At 39.5% G+C, this 23,301-nt stretch overlaps 1 protein-coding gene and 1 long non-coding RNA gene across 3 annotated transcripts; one reads left to right on the top strand and one right to left on the bottom strand.

Moving 5' to 3' along the window:
- The first annotated feature begins 6,359 nt into the window (after positions 1-6,359).
- Positions 6,360-14,822, top strand: LOC127532612 (uncharacterized). 2 transcript variants are annotated; one of them, XM_051944583.1, is made up of 5 exons: positions 6,360-6,453; positions 8,083-8,155; positions 8,324-11,306; positions 11,993-12,148; positions 12,250-14,822. In XM_051944583.1, the coding sequence occupies exon 3, from the start codon at positions 8,327-8,329 to the stop codon at positions 9,242-9,244; it is 918 nt and encodes a 305-aa protein (XP_051800543.1). In that variant the 5' UTR covers positions 6,360-6,453; positions 8,083-8,155; positions 8,324-8,326; the 3' UTR covers positions 9,245-11,306; positions 11,993-12,148; positions 12,250-14,822. The 2 variants fall into 2 exon arrangements, with proteins under 2 accessions (XP_051800543.1, XP_051800542.1); XM_051944582.1 differs by having other exon boundaries at positions 8,324-12,148.
- Positions 14,823-16,434: 1,612 nt separating this feature from the next.
- On the bottom strand, positions 16,435-17,899 carry LOC127532632 (uncharacterized). Its single transcript, XR_007940156.1, has 3 exons — positions 17,577-17,899; positions 17,441-17,504; positions 16,435-16,913 (listed from the first exon to the last, which is right to left on the bottom strand). It is a non-coding gene; the product is annotated as an uncharacterized LOC127532632 (long non-coding RNA).
- Positions 17,900-23,301: the final 5,402 nt, after the last annotated feature.

Below are 23,301 nucleotides of genomic sequence, written 5' to 3'. Positions count from 1 at the left end.
CAAAAGTTGCACATTTAGGACATCAAAACGGTTGGAGCTCTTGAAACATTATAGACTTAAGCATTTTTCAAGTAGTCAGACACTGCCATGCCTGTACTCTGTCCTTGTTCCTTTAAAACTTGGGGTGCAGTTCGCACACATTTATCAAGGGACCACACAGAAAGGGAGCACTTGGGGCAAAGTCTATCATTTAGCTGTCTTATCTGTAATTCATCTAATTTTGACACAGAGAGGCAGTATTTTGAGCACCTTGGAGTTCACCTGAAGAAAACAAAACTGTTCATTGTGTGCTTAAAGACTGTGACTACAGTACAAATGTATATTCAACATTTGCATCCCATAAAGTAGGAGGCATAATCCTCATTGTGTTGAAGATTTCAAACCGTCTGTACTTCAGGCAAACTTAAGTCAGACAACAGAAGATAATTGCTTGTTTGTAAATGAAAGTGACAATTCTGATGAGACTCTTGTCAAGGAGGGGGAAGATGTAGGTAAAGTAATTGTTGATCACCTAGCTACATTATTTCTTAAGTTAAACTGCATCTTCAATGTTCCTAACAGGTGTATAGATGAGATTGTAGAAGAGTTTCAATTTATTACTTCTTCAGCATCTGCACCAGTGATAAATAATATTATACATGACACATTACAACGCCATAACTGCCCTGTTGAAGAGTTGGTGATCAGCGACTTGGTAAAAAGCCTCTGCCATTTCAATCCTCTTAATTCAGCCTAAAGTGAAAGTGGTCTTCTTGCTACAGCATTCAAGAGACAAAAATATATAAAGGAACATTTTAATATTATTGATCCAGTAGAGTATATACTTGATGCCAAAGAGGGAAGGACATTCCAGTATGTACCAATTTTGCAGTTGTCAGAAATTCTGAAAAAAAGGGACATTCAAGAGATACTGTTTGGTAGTGAAAAGAATTATGGTTCTGCAGGTCAGTACGCTAGTTTTCGGGATGGTTCTCACTTCAAGACAAATACTTTTCTTGTCAAACAGGAGTTAAGACTTTCGTTGCTGCTTTACTGTGATGATTTTGAAATATGTAATCCTTTAGGAACATCACGAAAGAAGCACAAGGTCACTGGTGTCCATTGGGTTTTGGCAGACATCCCATCTGCATTAAGGTCTACATTAACGTCCATTTACCTAACTATTTTGTGTAAAGCCAATGATATTAAGAGCTTTGGTTATCACCGTGTGCTAGAGCCATTGTTAAATGATTTGAAAAAATTTGAAGAGGATGGTCTCTATGTGCCCTCTTTAGGAAAAATCATAAAGGGTACTGTATTTTCTGTCATTGCTGAAAACCTTGGGGCTCACTCAGTTGGTGGATTTCTTGAAAGTTTCAGTGGGTCATATTTGTGCAGATTTTGTCTTGTAGAGCGGTCCCAGATTCAGGAGCTTGAGGTCAGGACGGGTGCAATTGCTGGCCGAACAAAACAACAACACAAGTTGGACATTGAAGCAGCACTGTCTAGTAACACACATAGCCACGGAGTTAAAAGGCATTCTGCCATTTCTCAAGCACTAAATCATTTTCATGTGACAACAGGTTATCCACCTGGTGTGCTGCATGACTTACTTGAGGGAATTGTGCCATTAGAGTTAGCATTGTGCTTGGATCTTTTGATAAAGAGAAAGTATTTTTCTTTTGATGACCTCAATACATGTGTCAAACAGTTCCCATTTAAGTGGAAAGACAGGACAAATTGTCCCCAAGGTATACCACCAAGCTTGCCTCACGTAAAACCATTGGGGGCAACGCACATGAAAATCGGTGCCTTCTAAGGCTGCTTCCTCTTATGATTGGCCACAAAGTGCAGGAGGAGGAACAGGCATGGCAGCTGCTTATGACTCTCAAAGATCTAGTAGAATTAGTTATGTCACCTACCTTTGCAGATCAAAGCATTGGCTACCTAGAAAGTCTGATCGCTGAACACAGGCATAGATTTACTAGTGTTTTTGCTCATGAGAAATTGATTCCCAAGCATCACTATCTTGAGCATTACCCACAGCTCATTAAAGCATTTGGCCCACTTGTGTCCTTATGGACAATGTGGTTTGAAGCGAAGCATCACTTCTTCAAGAAGATAGTGAGACAAACTAACTGCTTCCGAAACATTTTGAAATCTATGGCCAAAAAACACCAGGCAATGATTGCATACCATCTTCACGGCTCTGATGTGAAAAAATCAGCAATCTCTGTATCACAGTTGTCAAAAGTTCCTGTAGAGGTTGTAAATCAGAGCATCCAGGAATTTCTATTGCAAGCTTTTCCTGAACAGAGAATCGTTCATATGACAAACAAGGTAGAATTTCAGGGCACCATTTATAGCACTGGCATGATATTGGCAGATGGCTCCACTGGTGGGTTGCCCGACTTTGCTGAAATAGTCCAAGTCATTGTTGTTTGTGACAACTTGGCATTTCTAGTAAAACTACAAACTTCGTGGTATTGTGAACATTTAAGATGTTTCTTATTGGAGTCCACAAACATTGTCAAAGTAGTTGGACAGTCACAATTCACTGACACCTACCCACTGGCTGCCTATTCAGTGGAAGGCAAGCGAATCATCTCTCTTAAGCACCATATCTGCTTGCCAAACTAGGTAAAGTATCACCTTATTGTTTCTTTTTTCTTCAAAATCAGGCTGTGCATATTTAAAGTGATAGTTCAGATTTTTTGACATGAGGTTGTATGATATCTTCACAACGGGACGCAGTAAAAAAAAGGAAATATCCCTTTAACAGAACCTTACCTAATCATACATTTACTCTCGATTTTATTAAAAAAAAAGTTCACTGATCTGTCTCGTACATTGGTCAGCAGCACACCTGAACATAACTTCCAGACAGACTTTTCAGGTTGGAAACCACAATGACAAAAGACAAATATTGCTCTCTGTAAACACATTACATATTTTACCTCACACCACCAGAGTTGCTGTCATAGCATTCACCTTTTTAGTGGCATTTTGGGATTTTGATTGGTCTGTATTAAAATTAAAGTTGCTGTGTTGCAGTTTGTCTTGCTCATAAAAAGTGATTCCATTGTAGGGATTACAGTGCATACATCATATAACAATGTGCTGTTGTGTCCTTGGGTAAGACACTTTACCCGCCTTGCCTCCAGTGCTGCTCTCACACTGGTGTATGAATGTGTGTGAATGTTGGTGGTGGTCAGAGGGGCCGTAGGCGCAGATTGGCAGCCACACTTCCATCAGTCTGCCCCAGGACAGCTGTGGCTACAAATGTAGCTTACCACCACCAGAGTGAGAATGTGTGACTGAATGAATAATGGATTCATTGTGAAGCGCTTTGAGTGCCCAAAAAAGCGCTATATAAATCTAATCCATTATTATTATTATTATTATTATTATTAATATAATATACATTCCATATAATAGAATGAGTTTTCATTTTAATCGGAGTTTCTTAAAGAAAAAAAAATATTGTATGCTCCTGTCTAATCACATTGTATCCCTCTTCATTTTGTTTTTTGCAGGGCTTTTACCCAGTTCAGCAATGCTGTCTTCACCAGCTCTACTGCGTGTTATTATTAAGTTAGCCTTACCAGAAGGTATCCCTACCACTGTGGATGAACTTGTGAATGCTCTACAGGAACATTTTCAAATCAAAGAGAGTTTTACTGTTATGTATATGGACAAAGACTTTGATAATCAGTTCTTCACGCTGACGTCAACAGACCTGATTAAGGACAAAGACACCATAAAATTAGTTAAAAGTGAACCTTCTGTTATGCTCACACTGACTCCCATTGATGAGCCTGCAGCATCTTCCTCTTCTGTCTCACTTCTGGATCAGTCTTTGCTGGATGACGCTTCCTCAGTTTCTTCATCAGACAGCATCATTCTGCCAACACCCCCACAGCACAGGTCAGAACGTTGGCCAGCTAATTTTGTGATTCCCACTTTTTCATACAATGTTGAGATACTCCTCTGAGAAGGAAATAACGCTTATGAAAGGGATGGCTCACTTCTTCAAAATCCAGGCGTGAACTCTGACATACTGGAGAGACTTGCTGAAGCCATTTTCGCATTCACTGCCTACCCCACTGGACTTCAAATAGAAGCAGTTGTTGAAGCTCTGCTTCACAAGCATCCTTGTCTCAGGAAGCCTGCAACCTCATTTTCAGGCATGTATGGGTGGCAGCAGCGTCTGAAGTTTAAGATGGCTAATTACCGTTCCAAAATGAGAAGGCTTCAGGTTGACTGTCCTGAACTGGACATCAATTCCTTGAAAAGGTGAGAGAAATCCTGCCAAAAATTTTAAGAGACCAAAACGGGCCGAGGTCAATTACCTACCGCCACATCCAGTTGGAGAAACAGATGACAGCCTCGAGATGGTGAGGCAGGAGCTTCTTGAAGAAGTTAAAAAGAAGAACAACACCAAGGTTATTCAAGAAAAGATGGCCAGAACATTTTCCTTTCGGAGGTTTGAGATCATCAGCGGAAGTCCACCTACTGGTGATTTCCAAGAAAGATGGCCAGCTTTATTTTGTGAAGCTGAGGTGGGTGAAACAAAATTCAAAAACAAATTGACTCCTTTAATGTTACATGTATCCATTGTTTCTATTAAGCAAAGATTTGTTTGTGCTTCTTGTTCTTTCAGATCAAGGAAGAATTCAAAAGAATAACAACAATTTCCCTGGAACAGACCTTTATGTCCAGACTTGATGGATACACACCAAAACTCATTGATCTGATGAGAGTTAAGGGAGGTGTCCTGGGTGCAAAGCTGAGACCATCCATGGAAAAACTAAGTCAGGTGAGCAATTCTCTACTTGTGTTGATTGGTTTTTGACTTGTAGATTTTGTCCGTCAGGTCAGAAATGACTGGTCAATTAAAAAATGTCCAGTTTTGTGACGTGTCTCTACCACACTAAAAATTCATTTCATTTTCAAAAATTCAAATCATTTCCTTGACCATTTGTTTTGTTTGATTTTTTGTTTCATTTCCAAGTTCCTTGTGTAGGAGTAATTTGTTTTGTCATTTGCTCATTCTGTTGACAGTTCCAAGGCATTGAAATGAGGTGTGAAACAGTTCTCCGCAGTCTAATACTCTACCTGGGCGAGAAAGAAGAGGAACTTTTTGAAGACTGCCAGGTAAAGCATGGTTTTGTCACACTCCTCCTGTGCCAGCCCCTGATCCAGCTAATTGAGCTCAGCTGAGGAGAAGCTCAGCCGAGGAAACAGCTGAGCTCCATGTTCAATCACTGCAGCATTTAAGCTGGCTTCTCTGCACAACACGCTGCTGGTTCATTGACTCAGCCACGCTCCTCCGTCCAAACCTGAACTCACTCTGTTGGAATCCTGCACTCCGTTCATCGTTCCCCGCACGTCGTTTCCTGGACTCTGCTACTCCTTGGATTACTCTGCCTGTTTCCCTTCCTGCCTCTCACCCCCTCCTGCAACTCAGTCTGCTCTTTTCCCCTCCTTTCCGCCCGTCAGACACTGGACACTTTGGACTGCTGTGAGTTCTCTTCCCCGCTATTTAGTTCAGTTCTTTTGGTTTAGTTCTTCTCGGCCTACTGGTCCGCCCTTTGTTAATTAGTTTACTTTTTCTCTCCATTGTTTCCCTCCGGCTTCCCTCACTCAGTGTTTCTGTTCAGTTAATCTTCTGGTTTTCTTTAATTAAATCATATTTTACTTCACCCTCCTGTCTACGTCTGCTGCTTGGGTTCACACTCCCAGTTGTATGACAGGTTTCTTGTACGCCACAAAGTTTTAACATGCATATTTAAAGTGCAAATTTTTGTAGACAGAAGGGCAGACAAAGGAAATACATTTAAGTCTTCAGTCTGGATTATCAGGAGAGAAACTAGGAGTCATTTTTTTTTGTGATCTCTGGACTCGGCATAAACAAGAGCTCACATATTTTCTTATAATTTGGAACCACTGATCTAAGCAATGGTTCATCATTTTTGTATTTAGGGCACATACAGGATAGTGCTGCAGGATAATTAAATAAGCAATTCAAAATGTGTAGTTTTATGTGCCTGGTCCTGGGATCTTTCTGCATGGAGTTTGCATGTTCTCCCTGTGCATGCGTGGGTTTTCTCCGGGTACTCCGGCTTCCTCCCACAGTCCAAAAACATGCTGAGGTTAATTGGTTACTCTAAATTGTCTGTAGGTGTGAGTGTGATTGTGTGTCTGTATATGTAGCCCTGTGACAGACTGGTGACCTGTCCAGGGTGTCCCCTGCCTTCACCCGAGTCAGCTGGGATAGACTCCTCACCCCTAGTGAGGATAAAGCGGTGAATGGAGAATGGATGGATGGATGGATAGTTTTATGTGTTTTTAATAGAATTTTTGTTCTTTTCATGCAGGAGGGCAGAACCAGTGATGTCAGTCAGCACATCTTGAAGATATTGGTTGTACATGGAGCTGAAGGTGGAGTGGATGCATCGATTATCCTTGAAGGTAGGGAAGTATTGCCTACCTGCTGCAATACCGCAAAAGCTCGTGCACTGCTGATGGGACTTATCTATGCCCTCAACCTGGCATATCCCCCACGACTTTGCTACACTTTTGAAGTGTTTCAAAAACTCTTCTTGGATCTGGATGGACTCAAGCGGTCCCCAAAAATTCAGGCATTGAAGCTTAAATGATCTTGAATGAAGAAGCCATGCCACGCACATGTTCACTGAGCACACACCGACATGTTGAGATGTGTCTGCTCCAAAGATTGTGGTTGTTTTTTTTTGTCTTTGAATGTTGCAGAATGTTGTTCCTATCCTGCTCATTTGCTGTTGCACACACTCACTCTCACACACTCTGTCTTTCACATATTCACTCAAGCACACACACAAAAGTGCACACACACACACACACAAATGTTTTTTGTTAATAATTTGAACTGTTGCTGACAGTGATTGTCATGATTCTACAACCCAAAAGCTGTTCTTATCCCTCTCACTCGCTGTTGCACACACTCTCTCATACACACTTTCAGACACTCTGTTTCTCACATATTCAGTCAGTAACACGCACAGACACATTTTTTTGTAAATCATTTGAACTGTTGTGATTGTCATGCTTCTGAAACACAAATCCTTGAGGTTTGGTTTGAATGTTGCAGTTGCACATAATTTGAAAAGCACTTTGATGAAGCTGTAGTTCTTATACTGCTCACTCTCTGTTACAATCACACACACATACTACAACTTTTACACACTGTCACTCTCTTGTTCACTCAGTAACACAATTTAACTTTTGATTGTTGACAGTTATTGAAGAATTGATTCTACAAAAAAATAAATGTGAATTTGAACTTTGTTGTGATTTCTGATAAATGTACGCAATCTGGTATTGTCTATTAAAATAGAAGAAAAAATACATTAGCTGCAACTTAATACAACCTGTTTTGTGTAGAAATGATTAAAAAGATCTACCTATTTGTTTCATGACAGTAAATGTTACAGCTATTTTGGGTTTACAGAATATTTTCGTGTAGCTTAAAGTTGTGCTGCTGGAAATGAAACGATTGATTTTACTTAATTTCTTTAATTAGATTTGACATTAACTAACTACAACAAAATAACATCTACTTGATAGTTTAGAAAACATTAAGTTCAGTGGTAAGTAAAATTTACTTGATGGCGGAAAGTAAACTGAACTTAATAAAGCAGCAGTAAAATTTACTTGAGAAAAGTGCAAATTGTTACAATGATTTTATCAAGTAAATCACACCAGTCTGTTTTTTCAGTGCAGAGTGCTTTTTCAGAGACTCTGTAGTAGTGCTGAGTATTATTACTCAAATGCTTTAAATAAGTGTATTTCATTTTGAACATAATCTTAGGTGGTTGAGCTAACACTTACAGTATATGTGCTGTCAGAGATTTACATGAGCAGAATAGAAGTTTCTTTCTCTGAAGCCTTTACCAACTAGTTGGAATAATAAAATTAAAAATAAAACTCAAGGTTTTAATTTTACTCAGGCAAAGGACACTATTCAAACGCTTTTAATTAACTCTTAACTAAATTGTAGGTTGCATTGACTCTTGGAGGGGGTTAATCACGTTTAATCACATTTAATTTTTCCCTGTGTAGGTATGCTCCAGCCTAGGCCAACATGTGACCTCTGCTTTGCTCTGAGTGCTTTTCGAAAGGCTCTGTAGTCGTGGTGAGTATTTTTATTTAAATGCTTTTGTTGGCAGTTGATTTGTTTAAACAAGAAGTAATGAATTTCTTTACTTTTTTAGGTTCTGATGTTCATTTGTTGTTAAAATAGCCCTATTTCTGTTGAATGTATGTGAGTGAGCAGACCTTCCATTTGTTTCTCTTTCTCCAGTGAATGTGGCAGTGTACAGGGTGTTCAGTAGCTGTTCCAAGTAGGTCTGAACTACTTAACCACTACAGGCTCAAACACCCACATTTTGGACGCACCATCCGCTATCCATGTACGTATTCTGAATGTCCATGTACATTTAAGACATGGAATGCTTTAATGGTACATCAGAGTAGAGTGCATTCCACACAATATAATCAGACACAAAAAGAGTTGTCTGTGTTCAGCTGTCACTTATGTCCATGCAAAAATTTAGCTAATGAAAGGGAGTTTTTTGTTCATATAAACACACATCTGAAGAGAAATGAAAACGTCAGTTGCGTGTTTGTTGGCTGTAGTTTTCAAACCACTGTTTATGGGACCTTTAAATCACATAAAAGTCGCCGACACACACCTCACACATTAACTGATTTCTTACCAGGTATTGTAAAAACAACTGCAGTAGCATCTTCATCTCCATTATTAGATGATTTGTTTGCTGATAGACAGGATGAAGAGTGTGTGGAAGAAGAATCTTCTGATACATCTCTAGATCAATATAAGGCACTTCCAAGTGTAATTGAACAGCAGCTTGCAGCAGCCTTGCTGAAGTTGGAATGTTTAGTCCATGTGCCAGGTACAGCCATTGATGAATTTTTACAAGAACTTCACTACTTGATAAACTCTGCATCAGTCCCACTATCTAGAAGTGTTGTAACTAATATACTTCAGCATTACAACCTACAAGTTGATGACTCTGTAGTTAAAGAAATCACCAAAGCAGTGTACTCCTCGAACCCTGTTCCAAAAGCAATTGAAAAAGGTGGCCCTCTTAGCACTTCATATCAACGCAAACAATATTATAAGGAAAAATTCTGTGTTGTTGAACCCTTCTTCAAGATGTTAAAACTCTTGAGGACCATGGTGTGTATGTGCCTTTATTAGGGACGTCTCTTAAAAGGACAGTGCAGAGTATTGTGGCTGATAACTTGGGAGCACACGGTATTGCTGGCTTCATAGAAAGTTTTTCTGGTGATTTCTTCTGCCGCTTTTGCACAGGAAAGAGTTGTGACATCCAGAGTTACTGTGTTGCATCTGGTGCTTTCAACCTTAGAACTAAAGAGGGCCATGCAGATCATGTAAAATCAGCTTGTGAGAACAACACACATTGCTTTGGAGTTAAGAGAAAGTGTTTTTTTTTTTACCAGAACTCTGTCTCATTTTCATGTTGTCTCCGGTTTTCCCCCAGACGTTGCTCATGACATTTTTGAGGGTATAGTGCCTGTCGAGCTGGCTTATTGCTTGTCATCAATGATATCAAAGAAGTTATTTACATTGGATGACCTCAACAAAGCTATACTGACTTTCCCCTATAAATGATCAGACAAAACAAACAAGCCACATATTGTACCACAGAGTTTCTTGGGTCGGAAAACTGTTGGCAGCAGCGCTCATGAAAATTGGAGCCTACTGAGGTTACTCCCATTTGTGATAGGACCTCTTGTGCCACAAAATGAGCCAGCATGGCTTGTGTTGATGTTGTTAAAAGATATTGTGGAGTTAGTTGTTGCTCCCGTGCATACAGATGAATCCATCTCATACCTCGAAAGCAAAATTGTTGAGCACAGACATAGGTACCAAGAGCTATTCTCTGGTGTCAGACTGTTACCCAAACACCACTATCTTGAGCACTACCCGCAGATGATAAGGTGTTTTGGCCCTCTAGTCGCAGTTTGGACAATGCGATTTGAAGCAAAACATAGTTTCTTTAAGAACATTGTGAAACACACAAGATGCTTCAAGAATGTACCTCTGACTTTGGCTTCAAAACACCAAATGATGATTGCGTTCCACATAAACTCGCTGTCCTATGCTACATCTAGCCGAGATGTATCTAATGTATCCACAGTTCCAGTTGATGTACTGAAGCAGGAAGTGGCTGAGGCTATAAAGCTAAACCAGAACTCCTGGGCCCAGGGGGGCGACCAGGTCTGGGAGCTGTTTCTACAGAGTTCCAGCCATGCTTGGATTCACGATGCCAGCGTTTTACAAGGTCATATGATGGGGCATCATCACCATAAGTTTCTTTCATTTCATAAAAAGTCTTCTGTGGTGTGCGTCCTTTCAAATACAAAAACCGGACAACTGCACGAAACTCGACAGGCTCAATTTCACACCTGACTCAGTTCAAAGATGTATAAATCAGAAACCACAATTAGTTCACAGCTGTAATTTGCTGCATAACCCATAGAGATATAAATCATTGCACTTGCAAAATTCCAACTAGATCAGACAACTGGAAGTGGGTCAGGGGCATTACTTATTGAACGCCCCTTGTACTCTCTTCACCAGAGTCAGGATCATCCAGCTCACGGTCATTTTGGCCCCGCATCTGTCATGTTCCTCAGTTTTGTTATGATGCCGAGTTGAAACTTGAGCAGGGAAATGCAGCTTACAGGGAAAAGGGTACTTTGCTTATTCCAGATCCTAAACTGAAGTCAAACATTCTTGAAGGCTTAGTGCAAGAAATAGTTAAGTACAAAGTTTATGTTACTGACAAAGACTTCAACACAGTTGGAGAGGCCCTCATTTCAAAGCACCCTTGTCTGACTGAGAGAGGCTCCCTTAGTGGATATGCTGGATGGAAATGTAGCTTGAAGAATAAACTGGCAATCTACCGCACTCAGCTGAGAAAGCTTGGGTGTCCTGAGGTTACAATAAACTCTCTCAAGCACAAACCAGAGGGCAAATCGAGCGCTGCTTTCGGCATTAAAAACCGAGAAGGTCCGAAGTGAACTACTGCCCTCCGTATCCTACTAGAGAATCTGAGAAGAGCCTTGAGTGTGTGAGAGTGGAGCTTCTTTCAGATGTTAAGAAGAACAACAAGGAGGTGGTGAGGATGAAAATGGCAAAGACATTTGCATGTAGGAGACATGAAGTGGTTCGTGACACACCAGTGATAAAAGATTTCCAGGAAAGATGGCCAGCACTCTTTGAAGGAGGCGAGGTATGTGATTTATGAATTTACACACTCAGACACACATTAACAAGCTAAAATTAAAGTTATCTTTATGAATCCAAATTGTTGAGCCATGTACCTTAATTTGGCATATTCTTGCAAATTTAACTGCTGGCTGCTTAGCAACACCCCTGCCAAACTCTCTCTGTCTCTCTCTCTCTATATATATAACAGGGTAGTAATTGATTTCTTTTTTAAACACTTCTTTAGTAATGAAAAACAACTGATAAGAGCAGTGGTATTAATGAAATCCTAATGATGCCCATCCCAAATCATAATCCAAGTTCAATTTGGTAATTTTCCCTTAAAGGTTTTTGCCTTAAAGAGGACATTCTTTAAAACTTGTCACATGCATATAGTTATCTACTGGTACTGTTGACATAGGATTTTAAATTGATGTACATTGACTGAGAAGCAGCAAGTTGCTTCTGTAAAACATTTTGAGAGGATAAATGATATTTTAACTATAATCATGACATAAGACCACTAGAAAATAAAGTAATAAAATAATGACAAGGCACTTGTGGAATTACTCTGCTACTGTACAAATCTTCTAATTTAACTTAAGATCGCTGTTGGTCATGGTAGTTTGATTATTTTTTCCCCTTTAATGAATGCCTTTTGAAATTGCTGCCATATAGCATGTTGATGTCTGTAATCATTCTCGTTGTCAGATAAATGCTGAATTCAAGCGCATCATGACAATGCCCCTGCAGTCCAGATTTCTCTCGCAGTTAGATGTGCACTCCGTGAAACTGACCAAGCTGTTTAAAAACAGAGGAGGACAAATAGGCAGACGCTTAAAGAGCATCATGGCACCCATGGCTGAAGTGAGTATACTTCTGGAGGGGATACTGCTTTGTTGATGTATTTGATAGAAGGAAAAGGGGCTCTATCAAAACAACTTGTTTTGCTTAAACCTCTTGACTAGGATGGTGATGTTGATTTGGGACGCGAATGCATCATCAAGGCACTCTGCATCTATCTCAGTGAGGACCCAGAAAATCTTGTGAGAGAGTATGGGGTGAGTATGATTACTGAGGTTCAGTATGTCCAGATTTTATCTTTCATTTTTTGTATAAGCTCTAAAATGTCTTCTTATTGAAATTACATAAGTCAGCCAACCCGTCGGACAGCAATATGGTAGTGATCTTAATATTATCAAAATGGGTCGGTGTGTGAATAACCAGTTTTAGATTTTATAGGCAAGTAGATTAAAATTAATTATTTGCTATTGAAAAGTACAATGTGGTAGAGCTGTAACAATTGTTACATCATTAGAATTGTTTCAGACATTTTTACAAGTAAAAATACCAAATGTTGGCTATTTCCAGCTTTTCAAATGAAGGATGATTTCCTTTGTCATATATGATGATTACCTGAATATCTTTGAGTTTTGGACTGTTGGTCGTATAAAACAACTTAAATGTTACCTGGGAAATTATAATAGACATCTATGTTCTGACATTTTATAGGTGATACTGTTAATCAAAAAATCATTAGATTAAGCAATAATGGAAAGTGATTAATTTTCACCCATACATTATGATACGTTATTTAAAAGACATACTACATACCAGCATCAAATTCATAAACATTAACTGACAGAAATCATTTTGCAGGTTGGATTTTTTTGTTATGCTGTTCAACTTTCAAACATGTTTCTTCCCAACGTTATTTTTCGGAAAAATTATTAAACAATTTAAAAATGTTGTATTTGAGTAACAGAGTACCCCCAACCCCCCCACCACGCATGTAACCATGCAACCACAGCACCTAAGCCTTCCAGAAAACTAGGGAAAACACTCCAGTCCTAACAGTGTGGTAGCAGTCATCTGAGAGTTTTTGTTTACCTGCTCTTGGTACTTGTTGGCTTTATCTTGACCTTTGAACTGTCTCTTATTGTTGATAAATTGCTCTCCTCAGAACCTGTCCTTTTTATTCTACAACTTCACATTTCTCACCATAACCTTAACCTTTGCATCCAAGTTCCTTCTTAGATATGAGTTGGTTTTTTGTTTTTTTTTTGGTTATTTTTTTTAAGAGAACTGAAACAGATTTTCTGCCCTTGAAGGGTTTGGGGGTGATTTTCTTTACTGTGAATACATAAGATTGGAAGCAAGCCATTATTTTTTTAGAGCAATTTTCAGCATTTATTAGAACATTTTCTATGCTGCATTTAATTCTATTTTTTTAAATCTTTTGAACAAATGAGTTGTGTTCTTGTCAGGTTGTATCTGCAGTTGATTGTGTTTACTACGCTGTAGTGCGAGTGGATCCAGTTTTGTTGCTTTGCTTGATAATATTTGACCAGTTCTATCTCCTACTTAGGGTAAGAGACATTTGCTCTCCAGTGCTATGGTGGGAAGTACGTAAGAGGTATTTGCACTACGTGACAAGATGATGTAACCTGTTAATTTCATGGTTTTTTTCATAAAAACAAATGTTCTAAGGACCTGGAGTGTTACATTATAGGTTCCAGCACGGCTGTTTGTTACGCACTGTCTTGATAACATATCTTAAGGTGTTAATGTGATAATTTTGAAGATGTTCAGTTAAAAAAAATTAACTCACTATGAATCACCAAATGAGATAACACAATAGTGACTGAGCCTATGGCCCACAATTAATAACTGGTATGGGGTCATACCCAGGAAAAAAATTGTATGAAACCAGCAATAGGCAAATTTGAACATAGAATGCAAAACTTCTCACCTCTCCATCTACAGCCTTCTTTAGCTGCTGTATGATTCATTTAGAAAAATAACTGCTGGTAGGTGTTACCAAATCAACCAGCACTGCAATCTTTGAGATTATCACTTTAAAGTATTTTAAAGACAATGTGCTTTTTCTGATGTTTTCTTGTGGAAAATTGTTACACCAAATACAAGTTTTGCGATGAAGTGGTGATGTTTGTTTGTTTATTGCCACATATGCTTTTTTTATTTTAAGCAAATGTTGTAGGTAAAACATTCGGGTGGATCAAATGGACAGATGTACACATACATTTCTTAAATTACAGATTGGCTTAAAAAAGTAATTTTAACATGTAAAAAATGAATAATCAAAGTATACCAAAGTTTATAACTTGGTAGTGTATGATTTGCTTGTGGAAGTTAGGTCGACTTCACATAAAAAAGATATGTTGGCAGAACTGATGATAATTTAATATCATTAACATTAAAGAAAAGCGTTAAGTTAACATTTAAAAAATTGTTACTTTAGCATATGACAATTAAATATACTTAACATAAAAAATTAGGTTAATTTAGCAACAATTAAACATACTGAAAATCATGTTACTTTAGCATGTGATAATTAAATATACTTAACATTAAAAAAGCTTTAAATCAATATAAATAAAAGTCATGTTGGTTCAACATATAATAATGTAATGTGTAGAACATGAATACATAATTTTGAGTAAACATGACTTTAATATGTGCAACCGGTGTCCATATTTTTTATGTAAATCCAACAGACTTTTTTTCAGTGTAGAGGTCCTCGGTTGTGCCACCCCCCGGAACTCGGTGAGCCACTGCTCCACTGTCCTCCCAGAGGGGTCGGTTGCCTGGCAAAATGTCTTTTTGGTTTCTTTGTGGATGCTGTGGCCCATCGCCCTCAGCATCCGCTGGTTGCAGCGGCTGCAGATCCTCTGCTTGCGAGGCTTCAGGACCTCGAGGTGGCTGGCCTCCTGTTGGACTTTCCACCGCCACCTGGTGGTCCTGGGGACATTGCTCTTCATCCAGTCCTCCAGGGTGAGCCCGCCGGATGTGGACCTGCAGTAAGTTTTGTCCCTGTGGACAAAGTGCCCAGAGACAGAGGTGGCCTTTCCACAGGCAGCGCACACCGAGGCAGCAGTTTTGTCCCTGGAGGTCCCCGGCTGTGAAGAACGAGGAGGAGCAGGAGCAGGAGCAGGAGCAGGAGGACGAGGGGTATGGTGGGTCTCTGGGGTACAGTCCCCCTTTTTTTCAGCCCTCCTGTCCCTCCTTTTTTGGCCCATGTTCGTAAGTTCCTCTGGTAGAGGTCTTCCTTTGTCTCCCCATCCCTCATCTCCGTCATCCATTGCTCCACTGTCCTCCCAAGCGGGTCAGTACTCTGACAGAATGTCTGCTTGGACTCATTGTGGTTGCTATGTCCCGTCTCACGCAGCATCCGCTGGTTGCAGCGGCTGCAGGTCTTCTGTTTACGAGGCTTCTTAACCTTTGGTTTGTTGACCTCCTTCTCACATGCCTTCCACCTCCACTGAGTGGCCCTGGAGATGTTTTTTTTTTTTATCCCGTCCTCCTGGGTGAGCCCGCCGGAGGTGGACCTGAAGTATGTCTTGTCCCTGTGGACAAAGTGTCCAGGGACAGAGGTGGCCTTTCCGCAGGCAGCGCACACAGAGGCAGCAGTGTTGTCCCTGGAGGTCCCCGGCTGCTGGTCCTGAGACACAGGAGGAGTCGTCGGGGTACCGGGGGTCTCTGGGTCAACCGGGGCAGACGGCCTGGAAACACAGACTCACCTGATGCAGCTATGCTCTGCTCAGCAGCAGCAGCAGCAGCTTCAAACATCATCTGGTCTTCATCCTCAGAGGAACCTGCAGCTGTCATTAAAAAAATTCATCACTGTGGAGAACAACAAGCTGCCTCACAATCGACACCAAACAGATTTAATATGGACTTGTGTTCATGTTGGTGTTTTTGTTACGATGATACTTCAGTAATCTTTTTTGTTCCAGCTTTCATGCTGATGAAGCCTCTGAACTGAAGCAGGCCTCAGATGACACACTTCTGGGTGCTGGGGGGCGGGGGGAGTCGGGTTGTGGGGGAGGGTGGGGGGACGGGTGGTCGTGGGGCTGTGGGGCGCCGTGTGGGTCTGCTATGGCATGGGCCTTGGGGCTCTGGCTGTGTCGGCGGGGGTCACTCCGGGCTCCTGGGCTGGCTCTCCGCTCGGTGGCTCCTGTGGGGGGGTTGTGTGGACCTCCTTGGGCTGGAGGAGACATGTAGCCTATATGCCGCTACTATTAGCACTGTATTGGTACTAATTTGCAGTAAATTATTGATTGAGTTGAGCTAGAGTTCAGAAGGTCCTAAGTTCGGCTCTAGGAGTGGAGAAAAGGAGACTGGACACAGGATTAAGTATTAAGTGGTACCAGTACATTATATTTAGACAAAATGACATACAACCATTTAACAATAAATCGAATGGCCATTCATATGGAAAAACACAATAAATTCACAATAAACATCACCTTCAAGTTACAACCTGATGTACGATATCGAGTGTCCACGTAGGACTTCACACAACGCAATGAGTTCAAAGTCTTTGCCGAGATGGCATTTAACGCAACAATAGTTCATGAGTTGGGTGTCCAGAAGGAGAGGTAGGTGTCCATGGAAGGGGGGTGAATTTGCAAGTTTGTTAGGTTTGAACGATTAGTTGCGAGGCAAAGAATGAAAAGGAAGGGACGGCTGCCTTAAAGGAGGTTCCTACCAGCCCAACCAGGTGGAGGAGGTGCAGGAGGTCCAGTTCAGTTCACTTCAGTTCAAGCTCCAGGGTTCTTTAGGCGGTGTGGGCCTAGAATTCTTTGGGTCTAGCTCGCCATCACCTGGCCTATATAAAGGACAGGACTAATCAAGTTTCCAGTGCGCACCAAGTAAATCAAAATATATTCAAAAGTATCAGTACTAAATATTATAAATAACAGTGTCATTTTCTATATTGTACAATATATAAATAGTCAAAGTTCAAATTCAAAATCTACATCCCAATTGAATAAATAATATAATATTTGTCATATTAAAATATTCATTACAATCAAAGTATCAAAAATACCAAGCATCCAAAGCTAAAGTGCATACTCAGCCACACTGACTAAGTGGACTGGGTTTAAAGTGCATAGAGATGCATAGCACCAATAAACAAATCAAAATCTAGCCTAAAAATGGCACTATATACATTTAAAAGTCATAAATAGATAACACACGTTTCAATAAGTAAACCACAGTGATTCCAGTATATTCTGAGAACCGGGCATGAAAGATAAATGCTAACCAGCCCCATTCAAAATAATATGGCGGCGTGGCTAGTTCAGCTCCATAGGAAATTAATGGGGAAAATGCTAATGCTAACGCACTCACCAGTTCCTTGTTTAAACAACACCCGCGACTCCACACGACGCCTGGCGGCTCCGGTAGTTGACTCCTATGATTTAAGATGTGTTGCTTTAGTTTTAGAAGTTAATGATACAAAATAAAGGCGAAAATAGCACAGTACCTTGCAGCAAATATTCCCAATGTGTCCCCCTCTCAAAGCTCCCGGCCCGCGAGTGCCTTCCAGGTATAAAACAACCCGATTGGCCGTGCACCGTCACGTGACGTATGACGTCATTACGTATTTGACAGAACAGTTATGGAAAACGAGAATGGAGGATTTATTTATTTTATATTTATAACTAGAGTTTTATCACCCGGGTTACAGACAGCTCCCTCCTTTTGGTGGAGGTTTTCATGCATGCCAGACCCACCACACCGGCACCTACCAAAACTCAACAGAGTGTGTTCCTCCGGTTGCTGAGTCAGTGGAGGTTGCTGGGTTAGTGTCTGTGGATCTCACTCTGCTTTATCTATCCTTCCTGTGGTCTCCTGACATCTTCATGATTGATCCAGTTGGGATTTTGTCATATTTGGTGTTTGTGAAGGGTCTTAGATTTGTAACTGGTTTTAAGGTGTGAATTAAAGAGCACAAACAAATAAAATGCACCTTTTCTCTTAGAACACTGTCTATGCCTCACCTTTCTGTCTGTCCTGTGTTTGTTTTATGTTTCACTTGGGTGTGCACAGCCCTCAATGGCATAATGCAGGAAACAGCTTGAAATAAACATGACAGGTTAATTTGCCATGAGGACAGGTGATGGTCACAGTCACAAAGAAGAAAAAAAATTGCATGAAGCTTAAGCAATGACACCATGGTTGGTTGGTGTCATTTTTGAGCGGACTTGCAGACAATAAAAGAAAAGAAATGCCCAACCCCTTGAAAGTTCACGCGAAGCACCGCGACACGCAATGTGATGTAACGAGGTCTCGTTCTCGATAGTCACGTGATTGTGGGCATGCTGAAGCAGGGATCTTCATCTTTGAAAAGATCTTTTGATTAATCACTTTCTATCTCATTCTTAAATGACGTGCAATCAAAGTTGAGAAAACATTTTTCTAAAAGGTGTACAGGAGGTGAACATGAGCCTGGATCTTATCACTTTTTGCCTCTTTGTCAGGACTCCTCGTCATCTCATTTGGGCTCACTGTGTTCTGAAGGGCGGCTGTAGGTCAGGTGGTGGAAAAGGTTGTTTGGTAGTTTGATCCCCTCCACATGCTAAACAAGACATTGAAGCAGAAGTTACTTATAGTGTTAGGGGAGTTCCTAGCATTGGTGTGTGGATGAGAAAAACTGGAAATCACTTTCCATATCACTAAGATAGAAAAACACTGAATAATTGTAGACCATCTATGAGTTAAGCTTAATCAAGTAGTTGTGGTGCTAAAACACATGCAATCAGTGAGTGAAAAACTTTGAATTGTAAAAACTTTGACATTAGCATATTGTAGTGTGACATATTGATGAAAACGACACGTTGGTTGTGTCCTTCAGACACCACAAGAATGAGTTTCGAAGGTAATAGGTTGTAGAAGTATTTCATTGATTTTATTTTATTTTTGTGAATTGTAGAGCATTGAGCATTTTCATGGTTTTAGCAGGTGTTCTGTATGACTTTACATTTGTTCTGAGCTGGTTTCTGAAATTTTCATGGTGGTTCATTTTATTTACTCATTTGTGTGTAGAATTTGTTTCATATAGTGGTTTTGTATATTTCAGAAATAACCTGTTGTGAAATTTTACTTTCTAACAATATTGTCATCGTGCACTTCTGTCCTCACTATGATGGTGTATGTTAGTCATCAGAAAGCCAGCAAAACAAGCACACACACACACACACACACACACACACACACACACACACACACACACACACACACACACACACACACACACACACACACACACACACACACACACACACACACACACAGCAAATGGGCGATTTTCAATACTGCATCGACTTTATTACTGCCAGAATATGAAAAATAATTTTATTCATACTAAAAAACAAAATGAACCCAGACACAAATTCTGAGTTTCCCTTTCAACATGAACAAAGCATTTTCATTGCCAGTAATATGCAAATTGTATGTTCAGCTTTTACAGCTGGAAAGATCAAATCTTCCTGACAGAAATAGTGCAGGGGCATACTTCAGCCAATTCAGCCTTCTGCCAATTACCTGTTTTGAAATGTAACGTTACAACCATCAATATCTTTGAATTTCTGAGGCCCAGCAACAATGTCCCCATAGTGCACATCTGTCCTCACTGTGACAATGTATGTTGGCTCTCAAAACGATAGCAAAACAAACACATACACACACAGCAAGCAGGTGATTTGAATACTGTATTGAGATCTGCTGATGTGTTCATCTAATATATGGATCTATTTGCATAATGATTTTTTATTACTGTAATCAAACATCAATAAAGGTAAAGTCTGTGTTTTGGTTGTGTGATTTCTGATGTTCATCCATGCAGCTCATTCATAATTAACTGATACAGAGAAGAGATGTAACACCAGAGGAGCCTCATGAGTACATTTGTCTGTTGCAATTTACCGTGAAACAATCTGAGAATCTGCTCCAGGTTTTCATGCAAAACACCTTCATTGTCCTGCTCACACCTGTTCAGAACACACACATATTAATGTTTATATATATGAACCAAATCCCAGTGAAAAGCACTCAGTGAGTTCTGAGACTCGATGGAAAGACTTTTGGACAGACGAACTCTTCTGAAAAGGTCAGTTTTTTTTAACAATATTTGAGAGTATTTAACTATTTATGTTTATATTATGCAATTTTTTACAACAATAAACAGGCGACACAAACATCTAAATAAATTGTTGTTTTTTCCAAATGGATTCTCCTTGTTTATATTAATATCCTTCACAGCTCGTACTTCCAGTCAGCACATTGTGTTCTTTATGTATATGCTTTATTGTTGCATATTTCTCCAAAATCGTCTTGTCCTTGTTATTTCCAACACAGTATTACTATAAGTTATTTCTAAAATTTTCAACACCATTACATTAACTTATGAGTTGACGTGTATTTAAAGAGTGCTGGTGGTCTCCAGTGTGACAGTCAGATCTGTGAATCACACTGAAAAATTGAAGTCCACATTCTCACTGAATACTTGGTGTTGGATTCCTGGTGATGAAGGCAAGTTTAAATTGTTAGTTACTGCCAATGGCAAGAAAATTTCTTCCACACAATCAAACCATCTCCATAAGCTAATGGAAATTTTGAACAGTGAGTTAATCAGAAACCAAATGGGTTCCTGTATGAGACAAGCTCTCATTTTTGAAGAGATGAAAGTTGTAAGTTCAAGAAGAAAACAATGGCAATTCTCTGAGATGAAAGTGGGAAATGATAACACTACGAATGCTATTTTTGTTACATTTTTCTCAAAAATTTTTAGCTTAAAATTTCAGAGAATAAATGTTTTTCCTCTTAAATTTGAATCTGTAATTGCAGAAATACTTCTGTCTCATCTCTATAGTTTCACTAAACTCCCACTGCTAAAATTTAACTGATTTTAAACTGGATGGTGGAGCACAGTTAATGACCTCCAGCATTTTGCTCTATGTTGACTTTTTGGCTCTTCAAAATAGTTTGCTTTTTAACTAACTTTATTGTGCACGATGTAGTGAATTGGTTTATTCCAACAGCTTTTGAAATTAATCTCAAATCTTTGCTTTTTAAAACATTGATGGGATCTCACCTCTGTCAGAAACATATTAAATATGTTATGTGAATTCACATAACTTTGTCCACTAATCCACTTGCTTCTTCAACGATCTCTTTCTTTTCTGCATGACTTCCTCTTCAGAGCTCTGTGTATTTAATTACGGACACGCCCAGCTGGTTGATCACATCCAATCATCTTCAAACGTGGTGAGAAAATCCTTCAAACCTCGATGATGCTTTATTGTGAAACTCGTGAGATTTCATTGAACAGCGCTTCTCTGCTGATGTGATTTTTGCTGTGAAACAAAAATAAAGTCGTTAAAGGATAAGACAACCTTAAAAAAAACTCACAAATCCTGGAAGACTCATTAGAACCAGTGGAAGCTAATCTGGCTTGGGTCTCAGGAACAGCTGTGGCAAAATGGCTCCATGTCGCCCCTTACAGAAATTTTTTTTTTTTTTTTCTTTTTATTTGGAAATGTACACGCTCATAATGACAAGATGCTTACAATACATATTTCCACTTTTTTTTATAATGAAACAAGGAATCCCCCCCCCCAAAAAAAAGAACACAAAAGAACAAAAAAAAAAAAAAAAAAACCAGGACACATAATTCAATGTATAAAGGTTGGCATGACAGAGATAACAATAACTAAGCATTTTCAGGTGAGGATACACTATACCTTATTTTATATATACAAATATGTGTGGGATATAACTGTTAAGTATGCCAAGTATACATAAATAATAAAGAGTAAGGTTATAAAACAAGACATGTACATACAAGAAACAGATATAGATAGAATGTTGAGATGGACTGGGATTGGGGTAAGACAGGTACCCCTAACAAAAGGAGCCAGCTAAATGCTGTCAGGTAAGACATCTAGTCCCCCTACATATGATAGAATTGGGTCCCATATTAAATTAAATTTACTCTTATTTCCTCTTAGTGAATATTTTATCTTTTCTAGTTGAATAAAATTCATCAAGTCGCTCAACCATGTGGATAATTTGGGTGGATTTGGTGATTTCCAGTGTAGTAATATTCTTCTGCGTGCAAGCAGTGTTGTAAAGGCAATAATGTTTTTGTGTCTCTTCCTTAGGTCAGAATGTTGTTTTTCTATAATACCAAATAAAGCTACTGTGGCATCAGTCATCAGGTTAACTCCAAGTGCCCCTGACAGCATTTTAAAAATTCCTGTCCAAAAGGTTACCAGAGCAGGGCAAGACCAAAACATATGAGTTAAATTGGCAGGACCATAGCTACATCTGTCACATCTATTACTTAGTTGGGGGTATATTTTAGCAAGTTTTTCTTTGGAGAGATGAACCCGATGGAGAACCTTAAACTGTATGATATTCAGTCTGGCACAAGAAGTACTGTCATTTACTCTTTGTAGAGCACACCTCCAGATATCTTCTTCTATGACCTCTCCTAATTCCCTCTCCCAGTCTGCCTTAATTTTTTGAAGGGATACATTTTTAATGGAAGCAATATAAGAGCATATCTTAGAAATCAGACATTTTGAAGTAGCAGAGAGTTGCAGTATGATATCAAGACCTGGGGTAGATGGGATGTTTGGAAAGTTAGGGTCATGGTGCTGAAAAAAATGCCGAATTTGAAAGTAGCGGAATAAACTGGATTGGGGGAGACTAAATTTACGTGAGAGATCCTCAAAACTAGCAAATATACCATTAATGTACATGTCTTTAAATTTAGAAATACCATGTCTTTGCCACATTAAAAATGCGGAATCTGATACAGCAGGGGGAAAGAGATGGTTATTGCAAATAGGACTTATTTTAAGAAACTGATGGAACCCAAAATGTTTCCTACATTGAATCCATATTCGGAGGGTATTATAAACAACTGGGTTTTTCGTCAGTTGTGAAAATGAGAGGGGAAGGCTGGAGGTAACCAGTGCTGAAAGTGATGTTGAGATACAAGATGTGGCTTCTAGCTGACACCAATCCATATCTGGAGTGTGCAGCCAATACAGAATCTTTTGGATATTTGCAGCCCAGTAATAATGACAAAGACTTGGCAAGGCCAAACCACCCTGAATTCTTGGCCTCTGCAATAATTCTAACCTAACTCTAGGGTTTTTACCGTTCCATAAAAAGGAGACGAAAGCCCTATCAATCAATTT

This window comes from Acanthochromis polyacanthus, chromosome 24 (genome assembly GCF_021347895.1).
Source record: "Acanthochromis polyacanthus isolate Apoly-LR-REF ecotype Palm Island chromosome 24, KAUST_Apoly_ChrSc, whole genome shotgun sequence".
Taxonomy (NCBI): domain Eukaryota; kingdom Metazoa; phylum Chordata; class Actinopteri; family Pomacentridae; genus Acanthochromis; species Acanthochromis polyacanthus.
Note: the sequence above shows the minus strand (reverse complement) of the source record. Positions and strands in the feature narration are given on the sequence as shown.

Coding starts and splice junctions, on each gene's coding strand:
- LOC127532612 (XM_051944583.1), top strand. CDS start 8,327: ATGTGGCAGTGTACAGGGTGTTCAGTAGCTGTTCCAAGTAGGTCTGAA.